The sequence below is a fragment of the Pyrus communis genome, chromosome 4, assembly GCF_963583255.1.
Source record: "Pyrus communis chromosome 4, drPyrComm1.1, whole genome shotgun sequence".
Lineage (NCBI taxonomy): Eukaryota > Viridiplantae > Streptophyta > Magnoliopsida > Rosales > Rosaceae > Pyrus > Pyrus communis.
The window spans coordinates 7,910,559-7,931,529 of record NC_084806.1 but is presented as its reverse complement, the minus strand read 5'-3'; the positions used below and the strand labels follow the sequence as shown (position 1 = coordinate 7,931,529).

General features: G+C 38.2%; 5 protein-coding genes across 8 annotated transcripts; 3 read left to right on the top strand and 2 right to left on the bottom strand.

Moving 5' to 3' along the window:
* The first annotated feature begins 625 nt into the window (after positions 1-625).
* On the top strand, positions 626-2,965 carry LOC137731872 (E3 ubiquitin-protein ligase At3g02290-like). The gene is made up of 5 exons (XM_068471115.1): positions 626-834; positions 1,189-1,310; positions 1,775-2,207; positions 2,382-2,491; positions 2,663-2,965. The coding sequence occupies exons 2-5, from the start codon at positions 1,191-1,193 to the stop codon at positions 2,687-2,689; spliced, it is 690 nt and encodes a 229-aa protein (XP_068327216.1). The 5' UTR covers positions 626-834; positions 1,189-1,190; the 3' UTR covers positions 2,690-2,965.
* Positions 2,966-3,058: 93 nt separating this feature from the next.
* LOC137731871 (protein NRT1/ PTR FAMILY 6.1-like) lies at positions 3,059-6,224 on the bottom strand. Its single transcript, XM_068471114.1, has 5 exons — positions 5,956-6,224; positions 5,214-5,463; positions 4,887-5,104; positions 4,186-4,766; positions 3,059-4,094 (listed from the first exon to the last, which is right to left on the bottom strand). Exons 2-5 carry the CDS (start codon positions 5,449-5,451, stop codon positions 3,218-3,220), a joined length of 1,914 nt encoding a protein of 637 aa, XP_068327215.1. The 5' UTR covers positions 5,452-5,463; positions 5,956-6,224; the 3' UTR covers positions 3,059-3,217.
* A 3,461-nt stretch (positions 6,225-9,685) lies between these two features.
* Positions 9,686-13,358, top strand: LOC137731279 (mediator-associated protein 2). 2 transcript variants are annotated; one of them, XM_068470379.1, is made up of 5 exons: positions 9,686-9,945; positions 11,333-11,514; positions 11,916-11,991; positions 12,160-12,240; positions 12,723-13,358. In XM_068470379.1, the coding sequence occupies exons 2-5, from the start codon at positions 11,368-11,370 to the stop codon at positions 13,061-13,063; spliced, it is 645 nt and encodes a 214-aa protein (XP_068326480.1). In that variant the 5' UTR covers positions 9,686-9,945; positions 11,333-11,367; the 3' UTR covers positions 13,064-13,358. The 2 variants fall into 2 exon arrangements, with proteins under 2 accessions (XP_068326480.1, XP_068326479.1); XM_068470378.1 differs by having other exon boundaries at positions 9,687-9,945; positions 11,330-11,514.
* A 1,658-nt stretch (positions 13,359-15,016) lies between these two features.
* On the top strand, positions 15,017-18,140 carry LOC137731153 (sterol 14-demethylase-like). The gene is made up of 3 exons (XM_068470260.1): positions 15,017-15,140; positions 15,504-15,996; positions 17,019-18,140. Exons 2-3 carry the CDS (start codon positions 15,526-15,528, stop codon positions 18,015-18,017), a joined length of 1,470 nt encoding a protein of 489 aa, XP_068326361.1. The 5' UTR covers positions 15,017-15,140; positions 15,504-15,525; the 3' UTR covers positions 18,018-18,140.
* A 157-nt stretch (positions 18,141-18,297) lies between these two features.
* On the bottom strand, positions 18,298-20,620 carry LOC137731154 (peptidyl-prolyl cis-trans isomerase FKBP19, chloroplastic-like). 3 transcript variants are annotated; one of them, XR_011068241.1, is made up of 9 exons: positions 20,315-20,620; positions 20,117-20,233; positions 19,605-19,690; positions 19,439-19,489; positions 19,209-19,289; positions 19,075-19,119; positions 18,936-18,991; positions 18,753-18,836; positions 18,298-18,672 (listed from the first exon to the last, which is right to left on the bottom strand). XR_011068241.1 is itself a non-coding variant. In XM_068470261.1 (9 exons), the coding sequence occupies exons 1-9, from the start codon at positions 20,490-20,492 to the stop codon at positions 18,577-18,579; spliced, it is 786 nt and encodes a 261-aa protein (XP_068326362.1). In that variant the 5' UTR covers positions 20,493-20,620; the 3' UTR covers positions 18,298-18,576. The 3 variants fall into 3 exon arrangements, 2 of the variants coding, with proteins under 2 accessions (XP_068326362.1, XP_068326363.1); XM_068470261.1 differs by having other exon boundaries at positions 18,753-18,828; XM_068470262.1 differs by having other exon boundaries at positions 18,753-18,828; positions 20,324-20,620.
* Between the last annotated feature and the right edge of the window lie 351 nt (positions 20,621-20,971).

The window sequence follows — 20,971 nt, the reverse complement described above, 5'->3', positions numbered from 1 at the left end:
GTTTTCTACTTCCTCAGAGACAAGTTGTATCAACGAAATCCTTACCCAAACTTGTCTAGAATTACGGGTTTTGGTTGGTGAAAGTATCAAAATGAAAAATGCTCAAGCACACAACACTAGATGAATTTATGAAATTTCTTAGGAAGGTCATACACATAGGTAGCACGTCTTAAGATTATTTTATTTTGTAGTATTTGCACACACCCTCACTTGTAGAGGTTGTGTTGGTGCTACTCCATTTTTACTACCAAGAGTTCTTTTTGATTGATTAGCACATGTTGATATTTTAAAGAATCAATAACAGTCGTATTAAAATATTTTATTTAGAATGTGGGTTAATTGGCTGAAAATCCATTGAATTTGTTGTGCGCATGTACAGGATAAAACAGTCTGTAAATAATATTAAAGGAGTAATGCAAGAGATATCAAATGTCTTGATTAAATTTTGTAAACTAAATAACATGAAAGTTAATTATTGAATCATTACTTAATTATGATTAACATGCTTTTAAAAAAAAATAATAATAATAATTAACGTGTTTATTTTTTATTTATATCACATTATTAATTTATAAATTTAATATTCAAATATAATCTCCTTACCGTGTACTAAATATTAAAAAAGAGCTTCCATTCCTGTGTGTCCGCCTTCAAGCTCTGAGCCCACTGCCCACCCACCACACTCCTGAAACTTCCCAAACCAAAACCAGGAAACCCCTGCGTGGACTCGACTCCCCCCAAGTCTCCGTCTTCCTCAACCCCTACCTTCCTTCCCCCATCTAATCGCACGATCGCCATCGCAATTCAATAGCTCATCCGCAAACGCAACGCGAGGTATGTCAGAATCTACACTCCCAATTCCACCTCTAAATTTTCAACCTTTACTTGATTTTTCCCAATTGAAAAACCCTAGAAATTTATGGGTTTTCACTGTAATTCTTCAAATCTTTTATAAAATGTTAGTAATGTAAGTATATGATTAGTTTTTCAGCTGGGTCTGTAAGTCTTGATCATGGTAATTGTCAAAAATTGATTCTTTGTCCTTTTATGTTATGTAATTCACACTGGGGTGCATATGCATATGGGTTATTGTGGAAGAGTCTCAATTGGGGCTCTCATCACAAAGCATCGGGTTTTGTCTTCAGGAACTCAAATTTTGACTTTTTTGTATTATTGGTGGAAATTCAGAGATGGGTGCTCTTTGCTGCTGTCCTTGTGGTGAGGAATTCGAAGAATACGCGCTTCCGAGCAATTCAATTTATAGGCATTGCTTGTGCCTGAGATACTTCTTCCACCAGCTATTCACTGGGGTATGTATAGAAGCCATGATGAACTCAATATTTTGTCGGTTCTTCCGTTCAGGAACCCTCTTAGTCCAACGCTAGGAAATTTATGTAGTTTTCTATCACCAGATGCATTTGGTTATATCAATGTTTTAGATTTATTGTCTGAAAAAGAACGGGCAGTGGACCATAAATTGGCATGTCAATTGGAAACTGAGAAGCCTGATGCAACTAAACAAATCCGTCTACATTACTTCTAAAAATTTGTAATGTTAATGATGGCTACAAAGTAAACTGTTTGAAATCATCTATCAATTTTAATTTTGGGGCAACATACTTGAACAGAAAGACATTTTCAAAGTTATTGTTAAATGAAAATGTTCTTTCCAAAATGCGTAGCTATTATGAAGGTAATCCCAATAAGATCCATGGGTTTGATTCACTTTAGTTTCATAATTCTCATTTGTTCGCATTTCCCCATGTTCATGCAGTATAGTGCACCTTTTCAAAGGCTTGATGGACGACCACCTTCATTACCTATTCAAGGAGCCACTTTGGCATCAACTGGAGTAGGCACAACACTACAAAATAATCCCTTGAATGATACTCAGCTCTCAGTTTCCAGGCCAACCCCCTTCGATGTTGATCAGAGATACTCGCGTTTGCAGCGTGATGGCTTGGTCTCTAGGCGTGAGAAGTCAATGACTCATTTGCAAGAAGATATGCAACAACTGAGAAGAGGCAGTTCTGGTACTGAATCCCTGGGTTTTGGAAAGAAATGGAATGGAGATGATACTGAAGAAGATTGTAAGTTTGGCCAATTGGAGACCTCGGAAAAGGCTTTGGCAACAAAACTTGCATATGGACTAACTTACGTGCAACCATCTTCTGAAGATGAAGATGTCTGCCCTACATGTCTGGATGGTAAGTTAAATGCGCACATGTCACAGTAGCTAATAACCAATGGGCTTTGCTAGAATATGGTTTAAGATATTAATTGTCCGGTGATAATATATATTGTTGTTGCGAACTAGCGTCTTTCTTCATTGGTTCTTTGGTGTGCTGCTAATACTTAATAGTTGATGTATTTTCTTGCAGAATACAATTCGGAAAATCCAAAAATCACAACGAGATGTTCTCATCATTTTCACCTCGGCTGTATTTATGAATGGTTGGAGAGAAGCGAAAGCTGTCCAATTTGTGGCAAGGTAAGCTGGAACATGAAATTTACTTTGTAGATCAAAATATTATCGCTTATTAGTTGCCCTACCCTTGGAATTTTGCTTGGTGTTGTTTTGCAGCAGTTGTTAGATTATCTAAATCAAGAGTCAACTTACCAAGTAGTTCATACTTTTAACTGTTAGTTTCTGGAATTTCAGGAGATGGAGTTCTGCGAAAGCCCTTAACTTTTCTGTCTGATGGCAAAGCAATATAACAAATATATATATGTGGAGCGCGGCTACGGGTTTCTGTAAATAAAAAGTTGTCTTGTTTCTAAAGGGTTCCGGAGAGGGAAGCAATTGTTCATTTTGTGTCACCAGTTGTAACTTCGTGTTTCTCGATGCTTCGTGTTTGATTACTTCATCTTATTTCTTGTATAGATCTCCACAGATCTGTGTGGAACCATGTTTAATGATTGTAAAAATAATTGTTATGGAAACGTTCCGAAAGGGCTCCCACCATCCTATTCTTTCTTGTTTGTACCGCTTCTGATGAAAACATCTCTCCCCGAAAATAATCGTCACGAAAACGTTCCGAAAGGGCTCCCACCATCCTATTCTTTCAAGGCAATTTTTACATTGCTAATCACAAACTGTATTTCTTGTTTGCATAACGCTTGGTTACAAGTAAATTTGAGCTTATTTTTCTCTCTTTTCTACTAAAATGCTGCAAAATGAAAAGGTTGGAATATCATAGGAAGATGGCATATCATGCTAACCACTGAGGGGTTGTTCTTTTATGTTGGTTAGAGCCTGCTTCTCCTTCTTAACCCCTTGCTCCGTCCTGTACTTGTAGCGATGTGCGCAATACAGAAAAACGCCGAAATTGATGAGACTCAAAACTGTCAGCAGCCAGTAGAAGTAATCAAACCTTCCTGTGTTGATATTCTGGGACAGCCAAGACGGCTTCTCTGAGCTTCTGGTGACAGATTTGATGATGCTGTTCAATATACTGGCTGCAAAGCAACCTAAACCGCCGGCAAGAGCAGCGTAGGCAGATCCGATACTCTTCATTGCATCTGGGGCTTCCTCGTACAGGAACTCTAGTAATCCCACTATGCAAAACACCTCAGCTATTCCGATAAGGCAGTACTGGATAAGCAACCAGAATGCACTTAGATTTGGCATTGCAGATAAGAAACTACTTTCGTATCCGTGCTCTATAGCATAATTTCTCCGGTACATTTCGAATATAGCAGCCCACGCCACTGACAGGATTGAAACTGCCAGACCTATCCCCATCCTCTGAAGCTGCGAAGCACCGTGAGGATGGCCGGTGATGCGCCTGGACAGCGGGACAAATGTAGAGTAGTAGAGGGACAATATGAGAAAGATACTGAGGCCAGGAAACACTGGCATGCATGTTACAGGGAGTTTCAGTTTGCCCATATGGGTGTTTAAAGTGAATGCCTGCTGCACTGAGAGGGTGAGATATTCTGTCAAAACTACACTCAGCATTATTGTGCATGCCGGGATCGGAATAAGTTTCAACAAGATCTTGACTTCCTCTACTTGTGTCACAGTGCATAGCCTCCAGGGACTCGGGTCTACGCCATCTTCCTTCAACTGCAGAGCTGCTTTGTCCAAACATCTGTAACACGAAAAACATCAGATATTCTAGAATCGAAGAGAAAGACCGATAAATAGGATTATTACAAAGAAAAAAGTAGATGAAAAGATACCTAAAATCGTTGGTGTGAGCTATCTTTCCACTACCCTTTACGGCAGATTGTTTTCCAGGAACCTCATACAAGCCTATCAACTCACTGCTGGAAAATTCTGCGTTCCTCTTCTTGTAGGCAGCAACCAAAACTTGAGCAACGCGCGTTAAAGGGCTGCCTCCTGGCAGTCTATGCCGGTATAGAGGGGTGCCTAGAAAGAAGACCATGTTTGATATGCCCATTGCCAATGCCAGTGACCCAAAGGCGAATCCCCAACCAAGTTTCATTTGGACATAAACTACTGCAGTGAAGGCGATAATTGCCCCAATGGTGACAGAGAGATAAAAGAAGTTGAAAAACCTATCCAGGTGAGACTTGTAATCTCTACTTCTTTCGTCGAACTGGTCTGCCCCGAAAGAAGAAACGCACGGCCGTATGCCAGCAGCTCCGAATCCAGTTATGTATAGAACCGTGTAGAGGTAGAGCATCTGCCACGGTTTTGCAGGCTCACAATTGCCCAAAAGGAGGGCTAGCTCGCTGCATTGATCTTGGTTTGGCACCAAATTGTGCACCGTTGCACATAAGGTTATTCCTGTCAAACCCTTCCACGAAAATACAGAAAGCAAAAATGTAGAAATATCAGCTCACCTATAAGCTTGTGATCGGAAAACTAATTAGTTTTTGGTTAAACATTTCCAGTGTTTGAGTATATGTATACCTACCACAAGATAGATAGTTGTAAAGATTGCTATTGTCCAATATCGACCAAGATATGCATCAGCTAGAAAACCGCCGAGGACAGATGAAGCTTGTGAAATCCCAAGAAAATTGTTAACTGCATTTGATGAACTGCTGAAGGGTCTATGCATAACATAAAACATGAAGGCCACCATGTTAACCGAGAGACCGAAATACGCCATTCTCTCAGCCATTTCATTTCCTGGACAAATTAAAAGTAAACTTCACGACTAACCTAATCACATTTCATTACATGAAGAGCTGCATAGAAACCAAATTGAAAAATACACTACACAATACGCAGCGCTTACCAAAAATGAAGAAGGCAGCAAACCAACCGCCGGTTTTCGAAAGATCAGCAATAGGTTTTCCATGGATGTTAACAGGTGTGGTTCCTCCAGTATAACCCCGTCCGAAAGCCGTCCGCCTGTCATCGGATTCAATGAAGTACAGTCCAAGCTTCTTTCTCTGGTTTGAGTCTGGATTTCCATCTAAACAAGCTGGTGTCATCACCCCTCCTTCAGGGGACTTGATTTCTCCGGTTCCCATTGTTTTAACTCCCTACAGAAATCCCACAAAACCACAAGATTTATATGGAACTTTAAACACAACTAAAAATGAAATATTACCTGATAAAATAAATCTTAAACAAAAATGACTATTCCTTCGAACCTAATTACTATAGTTTCTAGTGAATTGGATCACATCGTCAAATAGGGAGAGATTTTTGGGTGTCGCCTGTTGTGTACAACCATTTTTGTCTATCTAGTCAAATGCGACGAGAGAGAAACGCACATGATTGTATAAAACTAGTGCTATGACAAATTTGCTACGTACAGAGGGGTGACATGTGAATATGTGGAATCTATTGTCTCCAAAAGAACAAATAGAACAAACAAGTGAAACAAAGGAACAAACAAACTCCTGTTCGAAAGAAACAAAAGGAACAAGCATACTCCTGTCCAAAATATATAATTAAAAGAAAATTAAAACAAACAAAGAACACCTACGTACAAGTAAGAATCCTACACATAAACTGAGTTTATTCCTCACCGTTAAGTTGCTAAGTGAAGAGATGAGTAGAACAGTATCCTGCCGTTTATGCAGACGTGAAGAACATTCTGAAAGAATGAAGCTTTAAGCCAAGTTGATAGAAGGGAATTAATCTTTTTGAGAGGTTGGTTGGCGACTGATATGATTTCAAAGACAATATTAAAGGAGATCCAACCAACTCGCGAAGAAGTGGATCCCAAGGCAATAAATGGTACCAAAGAAAAATTAACCATAAATAAATAAATGGCCAACTGTGGTGGAGGTTGGGTGTGCAGAAAGAGCCATACTTGCTGCTGAATGATGAAACGCCGCCGTACAGTTTCATTTGTCGGAATTTGATCACCGCACCGCATAACTTTGAGCATGCAGATATGGGTGGGAATTGATATCCTTCGGAGGTTTTGATGTTACATAGTTGAATGGCATATGCTTAGCTGTGTTTAGTTACTTTTTTGAGTGTAGTATTTTGGATGTAGATGCCAAAATGATGGTGTTTAAATCTGTCAGACGTTTTTATGTATTTTTTACTAAGGAAGTGTTATTGGCACTCCAAAAATCTCATTCTACACTCCTCGCAAGTGTATTTTTCTTTCCTAATATAGAAAGTTTGGAGTGTTGAATGAGATTTTTAGAATGCTAACAACAATTCCCTTTTACTGTTGTAATTATAGTAGCTTTTGTTTCAAGTGAGTCATTATTGTATTTTTTTGGTGGGATCAAACGGATTTAAGACTGTCCATGTTGTTGGTCAAGTGTCAATTCAATCCAACCAAGTCTATCGATGATGACATTGAGGAAGAAAGAAAGAAATGGAGGGGGATGGAAGTTGGACGATGGGTTTGACAAGTTCATGTGCATCTTTCACTAACAAGTGCGGTCCATTAACAAAGAGAATAAAAATTGTGGGATGCGATGAATCATTGATTTTGCAAGCACCAAATATATAAAATTGAGTGAAATAATTCGGTGTGACATCAACTAATTTTTTTTAACTCCAATAATGGTGGGGTGTATTTCGTTTTTTGCTTTTATTGTCATGTAATGAAAGAAATATAAAAAAAAATAATTATACAGTAGAATCTCTCATTCGTTAAAGAAACATATAGGAGTTAAAATCTATATAGATATTTTGGGAAGAATGAAGAATGTGATTTTGGGTTAAGTGATTAAATATTGGGGCCTCGTTTGGCAGCTCGGACTGTACTGACTATTTCTGTCGGATAGGATAAATAGCCACCGGATAGTACTGACTAAATTAGTCGGGTGTTTGGTGCAGTATTGGACTAGTGACCGTATTATTTATACTATGTTTGGTATTATACTAGATAGGAGGAATCAAACTTAAAAAAAAAAAAAATTTAAAAGTGAAATCATTTTTTTGTTCCTAGATCTCTCTGCACCCACCAAACACCCTCCCTCTCTCTCCCTTCTTCTTCCCCGATTGCAGAAGAATCCCAAATAATTGTTCCCCAGCTCTCTCCGCCACACCCCCCAAACTCCCTCCCTTTCTCTCCCATATTCTTCTTCCCCGACTAAATAATTCAGGCGTTTTGGTTGGTTTTATTAAGCGGGTGTATACCGTGTTATCCTATCCGACCGGTTAAATTAATCTGGCGCTTATTTAGTATGGGTGAACGCCAAACACCCGAGTCCGTATAATTAATCATATCCGATCCTTTATCCGATCTGCCAAACAAGGCCTGGGTAGTGTTATCAACATATCTATTTTTACTTTTCACACATTTTTTTCAATTTTCGACTATCGAATCGAATAAATTGAACAAGAATAACTGACAAAAATTAACAAAATTATATAAAAAGTAAAAAAAACAATGTATAAATAACTCCACCCTTAAATATAAGGATTTGGATCCTCTCCTGAGCTAATGGAGAAGATCATCATGACCAATCATCGTGGACCGTTGGATTTTTATCCAACGGCTACAAACATGAGGTCCCTTTAAAGTTATAATGATTGTAGCCGTTGGATAAAAATCCAACGGTCCATGATGATTGGTCAGGAGGATCCTCTCCATTAGCCTATGATGATTGATCAGAAGGATCCTCTCCATTAGCTCAGGAGAGGATCCAAATCCTAAATATATAGACGAAGACAGAGCTATAAAGCATACTGGACCAATTACACAGGCTCCAAGGGCCATCAAAGGGAAGATTCTCGCACACAACCTGCCACTCAAGCAGTAAATGAAGCCACATCAAAGCATGAAAACAACAATAAGTAAAACAGGGGGTAATAAGAGACAACGGAAAAAATAAATATGGAATATGGAAGAAGAAAAATGATGTATATTTTTAGTTATCAAATTAAATAAAAAAACAACAAGCAAAAATAGATAGAAGAGTGTGTGAGAAGAAAAATAATGTGTATTTATTATTTTCCAAAAAATAAAAAAACTCTACCAAAAACTAAAAAAACCTGTCAAATGGGCAAACACTATTCATGTGCGATGGAGTTTACAAAGTTGCATTCTCCAATAGAAGTCCTTATACAATTGTCACATCCCTGGTCCGGCCCCCATCACATTCTGAACTCGACTCCACCGATCACGCCCTTACGATTTTGTTTTCGGGAACTCAGATGAAAACTTCTCAATGGATCACCCATCATGCGATTGATCTCACGCGAACTCGCTTAACGTCGGAGTTTCTACGCAACCCGAAGCCAGTGAGCTCCCAAAAAGTCTCGTGTTAGGTAGAGATGAGAATATACATATAAGACTTACATGATCCACTCTCCTGAACGTTGTGGGATGTTACACAATCCTCCAAAAAAAAAAAATTTTAGATTCAATTATTTGTTTCTGAAACTAACGAGTATTAAGTATTTTAACTACATTCACTAATTTTTTTTACAATAAATAGTTGGATTGAACAAGAATATTAAACATGGCCTGAATTTTGAGATAGTTGAACTTGAGAGTAGTACATTAAAAGTTGTCCAGGCACCATGTCCTATAAATTTTAAATTAATTAGTTGTGGATTATTCTAGTGGTTAGAGTATTGATCTTTAATCCACTACTTCTTGGATTCAAACTTGGTAGGGGTGGACACTTAGTGGGTTTACCGACCAATTCAACCAACTCAACCGAAATTGGTTTGGTTGTAGCATGCCTTAGAAAGATTTGGGTGGGTTGGCTTGCCCATTTTTTGGGTGGAAATGGGCTTCAATTGTGGCTGAGCGTATTGGGTTGGCTAAACTCGTTGAAGTCCAACCTGACCAAGCCATGCAATGCCCACCTAAAAATCTTTTATTTTTCTTTAGTTTAGAGTATCGCTTTGCAATAAGGATGGGTTTGAAAAACTGAAATTTGAAAAAAAAAAAAAAAAAAAAAAAAAAAACTAGGCAGAAAATAAAGCCGAAGCTAATAAAAGCGAACCAAAAAAAAAAAACCAAACTGAAATCTATCGGTTCAGTTTCGAATTTAGTAGCTCAGAAACCAAACTGAAATCTGTTGGTTTGGTTTTAGATTTAGGGGTTCAAAAACCGAACCTAACCGAAGTATTTCAAAACATTTTGAAACCTAATAATCATTAATAAGAAAACTAATGAAAAATGCTTGAAAACTTTGAGTTTTAACGATGAAGACAAAATAAATAATAAAGTAAATAGTACTATGATTGACTTTTTAATGTAAAAATATAATTTTTCGTTAAAGTTTTTTAATATATCTATACCATGAAACGGCGTCGTATACCTAAATCCCCTTATCCCCCTTCAGACTTTGGTAACCCTAATCTACGCCCCTCTCCTTCCCAACCTCCGCGAATTCCTCTCTTTCACTCTCAGAGCACTCCTCTCAGCCTTCGTCGTCTTTGAAGAATCGAATGATCCAGAGTTCGCCGAGGAGGAACTCGCTGTCGCTCATCCATTCGCTGTCGCTGACTCGCTGCCTCTCTGCCGCTCGCCGTCTCACTCTCACACCTCGCCGGCTTCTCCTCGCCGCTCATCCAGAACTCAAACCTATAACGTATTCCCTCTCTATATTTTCGATTTCATTTTTGCATCTTGTCTATTTAGGTCTTTATTCTAGGAATTTTTGTTCCAGATAATTTTTGAGATAATTTTATTGCTGATATTTCTGATTCTTATGGACTTGCGGGAAAATATGGGTGAAGGTTCCTGTAGGATTAAATCTTGAGATTAAATTTTTTATTGATTAGAAAGTGTGGGAAAGCATGGTCTATGGGTAAAGGTTGCTATAGGATTAAATCTTCAAGCTTTCATGATGAATTACGATTCTTGTATCTGTGAAGTGTGAATTATTCCTTCTCCAGTTTGCTTTTCATTTTTTTCTTATATAATAATGCCTGGATTCCTCCAGATCACTCTTCAAAAGAATAATGTCATCATGGCATCAGATAAATAATCAAATGAATACTACAATTTTGTCGAACACCTTAAGGGTACATTTTTTATTTTTTATTTTGGATTGGAGATGCTTAAACTCTACAAGTATGAGATTGGGGAAATAAGGAGCATGTGCTTTTCTTTTTCTTTTGTTTTTTTTGAAAGCAGGAGCATGTTCTTAAGCGGTAAAGAAAACAAGGTGCAAGTCTCTGGTGCAGCTCTGTGTTAGCTGCGGTTTTTTTTTTCGCTTTTCTCTCGGCCTAGTAGTACCTTAAGATCTATAATGCCCCGTTTCTTGTTTTGACAAAATCGCCATGACAAATACAACACAATTGGTTGGTTTTAATGGCCTGATTTTGGATTGACAACCCAACCTCAACCTGATCTAATCATGAAATTTAAAATTTTCTTATTTTAGGTTTTTTAGCCAAAATATCCTTGAAATTGGCATAACTTCTCACTTGGGTCACTGAGAATTGAAATCGATAGAAGTGGTCCCTGAGTTTGTCCACCATCAATTATTTTGGTCATTTTGTGAAAAATCTCCTTAAATAAGTACTAAAATGACAAGAATACCCTCAATTTAATAAACAATTGGCCATTTTAGCTTAAAAAACCTAAAAATAATAAAAAATAAATTTTATGATTGGGTCGGGTTCAGGTTGGGTTGTTAATTCAAACTCAGCACATTACAACCCAACAAATTTTTAGATCTTAAGGGTACTACCATACTAGGGCAGGAGAGAAGGGAGAAAAAAACGTAGAACTGCCTCAGAGGCTTGCCCCTTATTTTCTTTACCGCTTATTCTTACATAGGTACTCTTCTTCTTCTTATAGCTTCATTGTTCAATTTTCCCAAACCCATACTTCTAGGGTTTAAGCTTCTCTAATCCAAAAATTGTAACTTGTGAAGTTGCCCTTAAGGTGTTCGACAAAATGTTTGAACAAGTATTCATTTGGTTATTATTTATCTCATTGCTTATCTTTCTTTCTTTGATTTGTAGAAGCGCTGCATGAGTTTGTGAACTGAGCTGGGAGATAGATGGAGGCAAAAAACTCGGGTAAAGTTGGTGTGGCTGAGGGCTACAAACCTCCACCAGAGTTTTCCGAAGTTGCTAAAGAACCACTTCTGGATATCAATATGAACGACTCCACAGAGCTTTGGCTCGTTTCTTGGCCGAAAGATCAAGTATGCTTCTTTTTGGTTTCGGGGTTCTTTTCTAATACTTTTATTTAGGACTCTTGTTTTCATGTTCCAGTATAAAGAGCAATGCCATAGTTGTAAGTTTGTAGTTTTGAAAATTGGTTTCTTGTTTGGGAATAAGTTTTGCAGTGAACTAATGGGAGGACCCAATTTTTGTTGAACGTAATGTTACCCTCTTAAGTACTTATACCAGCTAGTTATCAACTTGTTTGTTGCCCTCTTAAGTACTCATACCAGCTAGCTGTTAGGAATTAACTTCCATGGCCTCGTGGTCCTTACAGTGGAAGAGTAATGTTAATTTCATTAGAATCAGTGGTGGTGGTGTTGTTTTTAATGCGATCGTTGTCGGTTATCGAGTTTCTATTTATTATTTGATGGTGTTGCAGAATCCAGATTTTAGCCAAGAAGTTTCGCTCAAGCTTGGTCCTGATGGAGAGTTGGGCAGTTTTGTCGGTCCATCTGGTAATATTACATAAACATTAGTGATAGAAGAGGCATGTTAGTGTTATAGATATACATATCATTTATCTATTTAATTTCAATAGCCAAAGGAGTTCATTTGGGTATGACTCTGCAATGCATTTTCTGTTCTACTATTGAGTGCTGATATGAAGTTTCTAATGCTGCTAGGCAAAGAATATGATCTCCAAAGTACAGCTCAAAAGCCAGATGCTACAGTTTTTGTATCGTCTGTGTCAGGCACAAAAGTTGGTATGCTTGAAACCTTTCATATTAAGAATCTACAGGACACATATTAATCTCAGTTTCGGTTCTTATGCTTACCTTCAGTTTCTTAATGTTTAGCAATTGGGACTGATCCTTGGCATTACAGTTTGATGTTCTGTCAAAATATAACCAATTTGAATTATGTTGCGCTGAGCTTGTATCTAGCTGAATATGTTTGTGTTTAGGTTCTTCATATATCTTATTTTCTTAACCAGTACAGGTGATCAGTAGCTTCCCTTTTTATGTGGTCACGTGAAGTTTTATTATGAAGTCTAGTATTTAGCCTTGCATTTGCTTTATGGTATTTTAGTCATAATGGTTGAGATGACAAACAGTTTTCTTTGTGGATAATATCTTGATAAAATTGTTGTTATCGTGATTGTTGCCGGTGGCTGTCTTTACTGCAATGACCTTTGTGCTTCCTGCTTTGTTACTATCATATATTGAATTTGTTTATGATTTGGCAGCTGGGAAGATTTCGCGGAATGTTTCTCTCGTGTTTTATCCGGAACCTAGTGAACTTGAAGAAAAACTAAAGTCCAAACAGTTGAAGAAAATTCAGCAGATATCATCTGGTATGTCCCGTTCTCCCCATAGTTTTGCAACTCCTACACGAAGTTCTATGCCGACAATGTCACGGACAGTAGGTGGGCATCCAACCCCCACTCATAGCAGCAGACAAAAAAGCTCCATATCTGGTGTTGGAGAGCCATCACAGCTTCGGAAGAAAAGGCGTGCACCTGAACCTACGAGGTCCATGAACCACTCTGGCCAAAATTCAGGACGACGCAGTGGAGTCACCGACTGAGGACAACGTGATAGCGCAGTTGCTTCCTCGGGACAACCTCATCGAAGTAGATCAAGGAAGAAAATCGAACACGAGAATTGATGTCGCTATCAGAGGGTTTTCTTTGTTCAAAATACGTTATGCAAAATGAATCTTGATGGAGGATTAAGTAATCGGTACTCTGTAGTTCTTGAGTTTGGGCGGACACTTGAAGCAATATTATAAAGTGTGCTTCAATTTTTTTGCTTCCCAGGCTTCTAATTATTTGAAGTTTGTAGTTCAATCTCTATTAATTATTAAAGCCTAATTTCAAATCTCTCTTGATTGGTTCTTTTGCTCTTGGGTCTCTTCTGGATTTTATTCGCGCGCCATAGTATCCGGTACTTAAACCGCTAAAGCCCATTTATTATTTGTTCCTTCCACCCGTATAATGCCTTATGGGTATTTTTCTTTCACAAATAATAGCATTAATGGGTTAAATTATCAGTTACAAGGAGAGAATTTGTGAGATCGAATTTGCACCACGGTACACAGATATGATTGCTTTCTATCATTGTGGTAAGAGGCCATATGCGCCTTATGGGTATCTTACCAACTCTTTGATGCCCATAATTGCTATGAGCATTATGCAAACGCAAGTTAACAAACCTCCTATTTTGATCAACTGACTTTACCTGCATGTGCAGAGTTCAGTTTTTATGATTGAAGTTATGGGCTATTCGTATCCATATTGTTATGAGAGTCTTAATGGAACACTTCTAGTACTATTTAATTTTAAAGTTAAGGATTTTTTTTGCCTAAAAAATCATTTTTCGTGATACTATTTACTTACATCTTTATTTTATCATTTTGATTAGAACAAAATTTTTTAAGAACTTTTCGTTTGTTGTAGTTATTATTATCGCTATTTGCCCCAAAATGTAGTGGGGAAGGAATTTCCTTCGGAGGCAGATTGTCTCTCCTTCTGTTTGGATATCCTTTTCATCCCCTTCTATTTGTGTGATCACGATAAAACTACGTCAACATTTTATATTTATATTACTTTTTATCTTATTATCTTTATAAAAAAATTAATATAAAATATAAATATGATTTAACCGTGATCGCATAAAATAGAAAGAAATGGAAAGGGCATCCGTAGAAAAGCAGATAATCTGCCTCCATTTCCTTCACCCATGGATAACTTGTCCTGACAATGACATGATGATTCCTCCCGCCATTCGCTCTCCGGGCCCGTGTATCAATGATTCAAAGCTCCAGTTGGCAGTTGCTACATATGTTTTTGTCGTTTACCTTTTTGTAATCCCAACTAGGCAGCAGCCACGTGCTAAATTGATATAAATCTCCCATAACCAATTAAAACCACACACGTGTACGACAAACCACCTTTGTCATATACCCACTGTTTTCCAGATCCAACGAGCGCAGCTTTACACTTGTAAACAATTTTTCCTTGCCTGATTTTGATAAGGCGGAGAATAAAAGTTTGAACCTGAGATGCTAAAAAAACTCCTAAACCACTTAATATTACGGTTTTATTGTATTTTTTTTATTGATAAGTGAGAGGTTATAAATTTAATATTTGTAAAAAATAAATTTAAATCACATCATTACTAGTTTATTATGAAACTTAGGTCACTTTCTCAAACTTAGTGTAGATAATATAATTTATTTGAAAAAAAAAAAGAGTTTTAACGAAATACTCCCGATATTGTTCACTTTTAACGAAAAATCATATTTTTACTTTTTTCTAATACTATTCACTAAATACTTATTTGTCATTTTTTATTAAACTAATTTTTTTATTTTTTATTTTTTATTTTTTATACTTTTAGTTAGTTTTCTTAAAAAAAATAATGAAAATCCTTGTCAATTTAGAGAGTAGTTTTCTCTCTATTAAAATAATAATAATACTAATATTTTTTTTCCACCAAAAAATAGTAAAATAATATTTGAAATATTTGTAGTGGAAGCGGACTATCCAGAGCTATATATACTCACGAGTGTGCCTCGCCTTACTCTCACACTGCTCGACTAGAGTTTCGCGTCTTCACTGTCCTTCTCCTCCTATCTTTTCTGCCTCCCATTCTGCAATCGGGTACGAATCCCTAATTCCCTCTTTCTTGTACCAAATCCTTCGTCTTTACCTTCTCTCATGCGTTGTCTTTCTGCTTCAATTTTTCATTAATCTGATGCATTTTTAACCAGATTCTCGTTTCCTTTTCACTCCTTGATTGTTTGGTTGCCGCGAAAATCGAAGCTCTGATTCAATTTTCCCGCAACCGGACGGAGAACTTGTATAAATTCATTTTTTTTTTTGTGCTCAAAGTTAGATCTACTCGAAATTTACTGTTAAAAGTTGTGAAATTTCTGTTGGGTTTTCGTTAGAACTGGTGGTGAGTGGTAGTGTTAATTTAAAAGCTGCTAATTTTCTGCGTTTCTGTGTAAACTTTGCTGTTAGGTCCCTGTAAGTGGACCAAATTATGGTGACAATGGATATGGATAACAAGCTTTTCAGTGTGGGGCTGATGATTTTGGCCACTCTGGTGGTGGCCAAGCTGATCTCAGCGCTTATAATGTCTCGATCTGGGAAGCGTCTTCCTCCGGTGGTGAATACGTGGCCTGTGTTGGGAGGACTGCTCAGGTTCTTGAAAGGCCCCATTATCATGCTTCGTGAAGAGTACCCGAAGCTCGGGAGTGTGTTCACATTGAATCTGCTTAACAAGAAGATCACTTTCTTGATTGGTCCTGAGGTTTCTGCCCACTTCTTCAAGGCATCGGAGGCTGATCTTAGCCAGCAGGAGGTATACCAGTTCAATGTGCCCACTTTTGGCCCTGGAGTTGTGTTCGATGTGGATTACACGGTGAGACAGGAGCAGTTTAGGTTCTTCACGGAGGCTCTCAGGGTAAATAAGCTTAAGGGATATGTGGATCAGATGGTAACAGAAGCAGAGGTAAGTGTTTCGGTTGAATATCATTGTTTCATTTGAAATTTTGCTGGTTTTGTTGTTTATCTGGTTGCTTCAGCCTTCAACTCGTTTAGTAATTTATTTATGTTTGTAAGAGAAGATACTTTATATTCTTAAAAAATAAGCAATATGAAATATGATCTACGGCACAATTCTCTTCCGCTCACCCAAATAGTATCCTGGGACTTGCAAATTTTGTAAGGAACAATGATTGGAATGAGAGTCTTCAAACCAGATGTTTTTCTCTTTCCTTAATGTTAAATTTGATTAGAAAGATAAAACCGTAGCAGCTAACCTGAATTTGTTTTTAACTGAAAGGACGGTAGTGCTTTACGAGTCTCCCATGAGCTTGATTCACCTGGGAAGATTTCTCTGAGTCTCATTTTATATTTTCGTGGGGTAGTCATTTTCAAGTGTGGGCAACTAGCATTGCGTGCTCATTAGGATATTTTACTCTCTTTTCTGAATTTAATCAGATTCAGATTGTGCAGACCACATGTCAAATATATGATTGTTTCTTATGTGAGAGGAAAATGTACGCATTATAGACCCTTCCCTGAAAAATAGAAATAATTAAAGGGAATTAGTATGAACCATGAAGTGACTTAACAGTGCTTAAATCTTCAAGGAAAATGGAAAACTATGTGTGTCTGTGTTTTGGGGAACTTTCCGGTGAGTAAAGATGGACTATGTTCTGGTTGGTTCTTCAATCATGCTGTGATTCATGTTGCGAGTACCCCTCAGTATTGGCATAGTTATTTTCATTAACTTCTTATACAAAATATGTATCGCAAAGGGCATGGTTAGTTTTTCCTGTCAGGTTTCTCTGAATCTGAAAGGAAATAGAACACCCCAAAACATCAATTAGATGCAAGGGACGACTAAAGCTTTCATCATTTCCTTCTATAGTGTTACTCAATCTAAATACACAAATGCTTGTGCTGTTTAAATTTTTCATTGTTTCTTGTCCATGATGTTGATTCTTGTCTTCCAACTGTACTGTGCAGGATTACTTTTCCAAGTGGGGAGACAGTGGCGAGGTGGACTTAAAATATGAGCTGGAGCATCTGATCATATTGACCGCCAGCAGATGCCTCTTGGGTCGTGAAGTTCGTGATAAGCTCTTTGATGATGTTTCCGCATTGTTCCATGACCTTGACAATGGCATGCTTCCTATCAGTGTCATCTTCCCATACCTTCCCATCCCAGCTCACCGTCGCCGTGACCAGGCCCGAAAGAAGCTTTCAGATATCTTTGCAAAGATCATAAATTCCCGTAAGCGTGCTGCACAGTCTGAGAATGACATGTTGCAATGCTTCATTGACTCAAAGTACAAAAATGGCCGACCAACAACTGAATCTGAGGTCACTGGCTTGCTCATTGCTGCTCTCTTTGCTGGGCAACACACTAGCTCTATCACTTCCACTTGGACTGGGGCCTATCTCCTCCGTCACAAGCAGTTCTTATCTGCTGTGTCAGAGGAGCAGAAAAACATAATGAAAAAGCATGGAAAGAAGATTGATCATGATATACTGGCAGAGATGGATGTCCTGTATCGTTGCATCAAAGAAGCTCTCAGATTGCACCCTCCACTGATCATTCTGCTGCGAAGCTCGCATAGTGATTTCAGCGTAAAAACCAACGAGGGGAAGGAGTATGATATCCCGAAGGGGCACATAGTAGCCGCGTCACCATCTTTTGCCAACCGGCTTCCTCATATTTACAAGGAGCCAGACAGCTACGATCCTGATAGATTTGCTGCTGGGAGAGAAGAAGACAAGTCAGCAGGGGCATTCTCATACATCTCGTTTGGAGGTGGCAGGCATGGATGCCTTGGTGAGCCTTTTGCATACCTACAGATAAAGGCTATATGGAGCCACCTGCTGAGAAATTTTGAACTGGAGCTGGTATCACCATTTCCCAAGACGGATTGGAATGCCATGGTTGTGGGTGTGAAAGGAAAGGTGATGGTGCGGTACAAGCGTCGGGAGCTTTCAGTTGAATAATGGCAATGACTTTTTGGGTGATCTGCGGGTTTAAATTATTTGTTCTCTTAGGATGTTTTCGGTCCTTGTATGTGTTGATTTTCTTCCTCGTTTTGCAATTAACTGTTGATGATTTGCACTTTTATCAGATTATCGATCTTGTTTAGTGCCATTAATTTATGATGCACATTGTAGCTCTCAACAGAACTTTGGATTTACTTCCAACTCTCCGGCTAGCCGTACTTGTTCGAAGTTCTCCTCAGCCAAAAAAATAGGGTTACATGTATACAAGAAATTAATGCACAAATCCAGCTTAAATTATACAATGTAATCCTTCACTATACAGATATACTGCATGAAAAGTTAATTTTACAAAAAGCTTATCAAATAATTGTGAACTCTTCGACTTCGCAGAAATAAAGTTTCTACTTCAAATTTGATGGTATTTAGGGTAATCTGTCGACTTTCTCAGCTAATCGATATTTCTGGCATCCGGAGTAAGAAACTCTACGATAAATAAGCCGTATTTGTTTTAACAGCCAATCGATTTCCTGTGAGAAACGTTGAATTTGAAAGGAGATCAGTTTGGTATGATCTTGATGAGCTCAATATCGAACAGAAGAGTTTTGTCTATCAGCCCTTGGTTCCTCAGCACGAAATCCAAAGCTCGTTGGCCCTGTAACGCATGAACATTGCACCTTGTAAGAACAAAGCCGAACTGGATTACATGAAACGGCAGAAAGACATAAGATTTACCGAAAATGTTGTCGGCCTTGGGCCACTCTTGTTGTAGTCATTGTCTGGATATCCCAATTCCGGGGGCACTATGATCCTGCATCACTGTGAGCTCCATTGTGAAATTTGCAAATAACATTCAATGTAACTGCTTGAAAGTTCCTTAAGTAAATACAACGATCTACGGAAAAGAATATGCAGCACCTTCTAATGCCTCCAAGAGCCATGCCTGTAATGGCTTCCTCAAAAGCTGGTATTACCTGAAGATAACCACGTCATCATTAGAGGCCACAGATCAGAGCATTCAAGATTGTTTCATTCGATTGGGTCACGAATTTCTCACCTCTTGAGATCCTACCCTGAATTTGAAAAAGGCCTTGTCATCACCCTGCATTTGAGAAACCATGGAACGGAATCTGTTAGTCGGTTAGTTAAGCTTATGCGATACCAAGTTAACCAATGAGAAGTATTCCATACCTCAAATGAACCGCCCTTTGTTTTATTTCGAGCTTCAAAGATACGTCCATAATATCCTATGGTGTATCCATCCCAATCAACCTGAAATCCATCCAATCAACCAGAAATATGCTCAAACGTTTGTCTACAACAGAGACAAATTCATTGCACAAAATTGGTTTAATCCTAAACAGAAACCCTAGCAACATGTGAAAGCTTGAAAGTTTGCAGTCGGAGAATGAGTGGCTTACCACAACGGTCTCTCCCACCTTTGGTTTGGGGCCATCTCCTACTCGCAAGTCCTGCATTTCTTCTTAGATAAATCATTCAACGAAATAACTAAAGCAAACTTCGGAGAGCTTGAAACTCAATAAAAACAAAGAGGCTAAACTTTTGTATGTTCCAGTAGTAGTTAACCTTGTACTGAAGACCTGATTCAGTTTCCGTATAGTCCGGATAACTCATTTTCGACTTGCCATAGTCCTTCCCCCTAAGTGCTGGCACTGAAAGTAGTTTCAAAACATTCACAAATGCAACAAACAATGTGAGAAAAAGCAAAAGTACATATCTCTCTCGTCACATGATATGTCTTATGCCACTCTCTCTCCTCAAGTGACACATTTGTGCATGTCTATCTCATTTCATGATATGTCATGTGAGGAGAGAGGTACGAACAACAGGATATACACTCGTTGCACTCAAGATTTTGCCTAGTACACAAATCATACAAATGTATATGACTATGACTTATGAGCATGGTTATTCAAGGACGGCGATTTCGACACTCCCCGTATTTTTAGCCATCCGCACTCCAAACTGAATAATTTACGATGTTATGTTTTGGCACTCATAGGAGGATTGCAGAGGCTTAAACAGGAGAGTGTCAAAATCGCTAACATTTCGGGCAATGGAAATAGGAAATGACTCACTGTCAGTAAACTGAGACGCGAGGGCAATTACGTCCTTCGAAACATTACAGAAAGCTGCAGCCACCATGCCAATCGATGAAAACACAACACTTCTTCGCTCGATAAGAATGCTTCCACCTTGATCAAAGATTCAAAATTCATTCAAAATTTGACCAATTTACTAATTAAAATTAGATATCCCATGGTTGATGTACTAACCGCCTGCACCTGAATCAGAAAACTTCTCCGCTTCAGGAAGAAGAAGAGATTGGGGTCCGCGGCGTCTCTGGCGCATAGGAGGGAAGGTTAGCACGAAACGACGTATCGGGGTTGAAGATTTTCCGACGGGTGAGGACGGAGGCCGCGGTGGAGACCGGACGGCTGAGATTGAAGACATTGTAGGTGTGGTGCTACTTGACTAGGAAGAGAAAAGGGTGGGACTGTGACGTGGTGACTGGGGAACCAGGGAATGCGTTTCGCGGCAAGATAACGGCCTCAACTTGTCTGGCTCAACCCCTCTATTCTTCTATTTTCTTTTCTCCTTTAAATTAAATAATATATATATATATATAATATAATATGGGATGTGTTATTCACACGTCCCTTTTTACTTCTTACACACCCTTGTTAATTTCTGTTCGTTGATCTTCTTCATTTCATACGATCTGACGGCTGAAAATTAGAAGGATGTGTGAAAAGTAAAAAAATGTGTGAATATGACAACCCTATAATATACATATATAGATATATATGTTCTTTTCTTTTATGTAATGTTATAAATAACAAGTTCGATATTAAATTATTATGACTAACTTATTGCTTGAATTAACTAGCTCTATCTAATTTTTTTTGGACGTGTAACAAAAATAAACATTT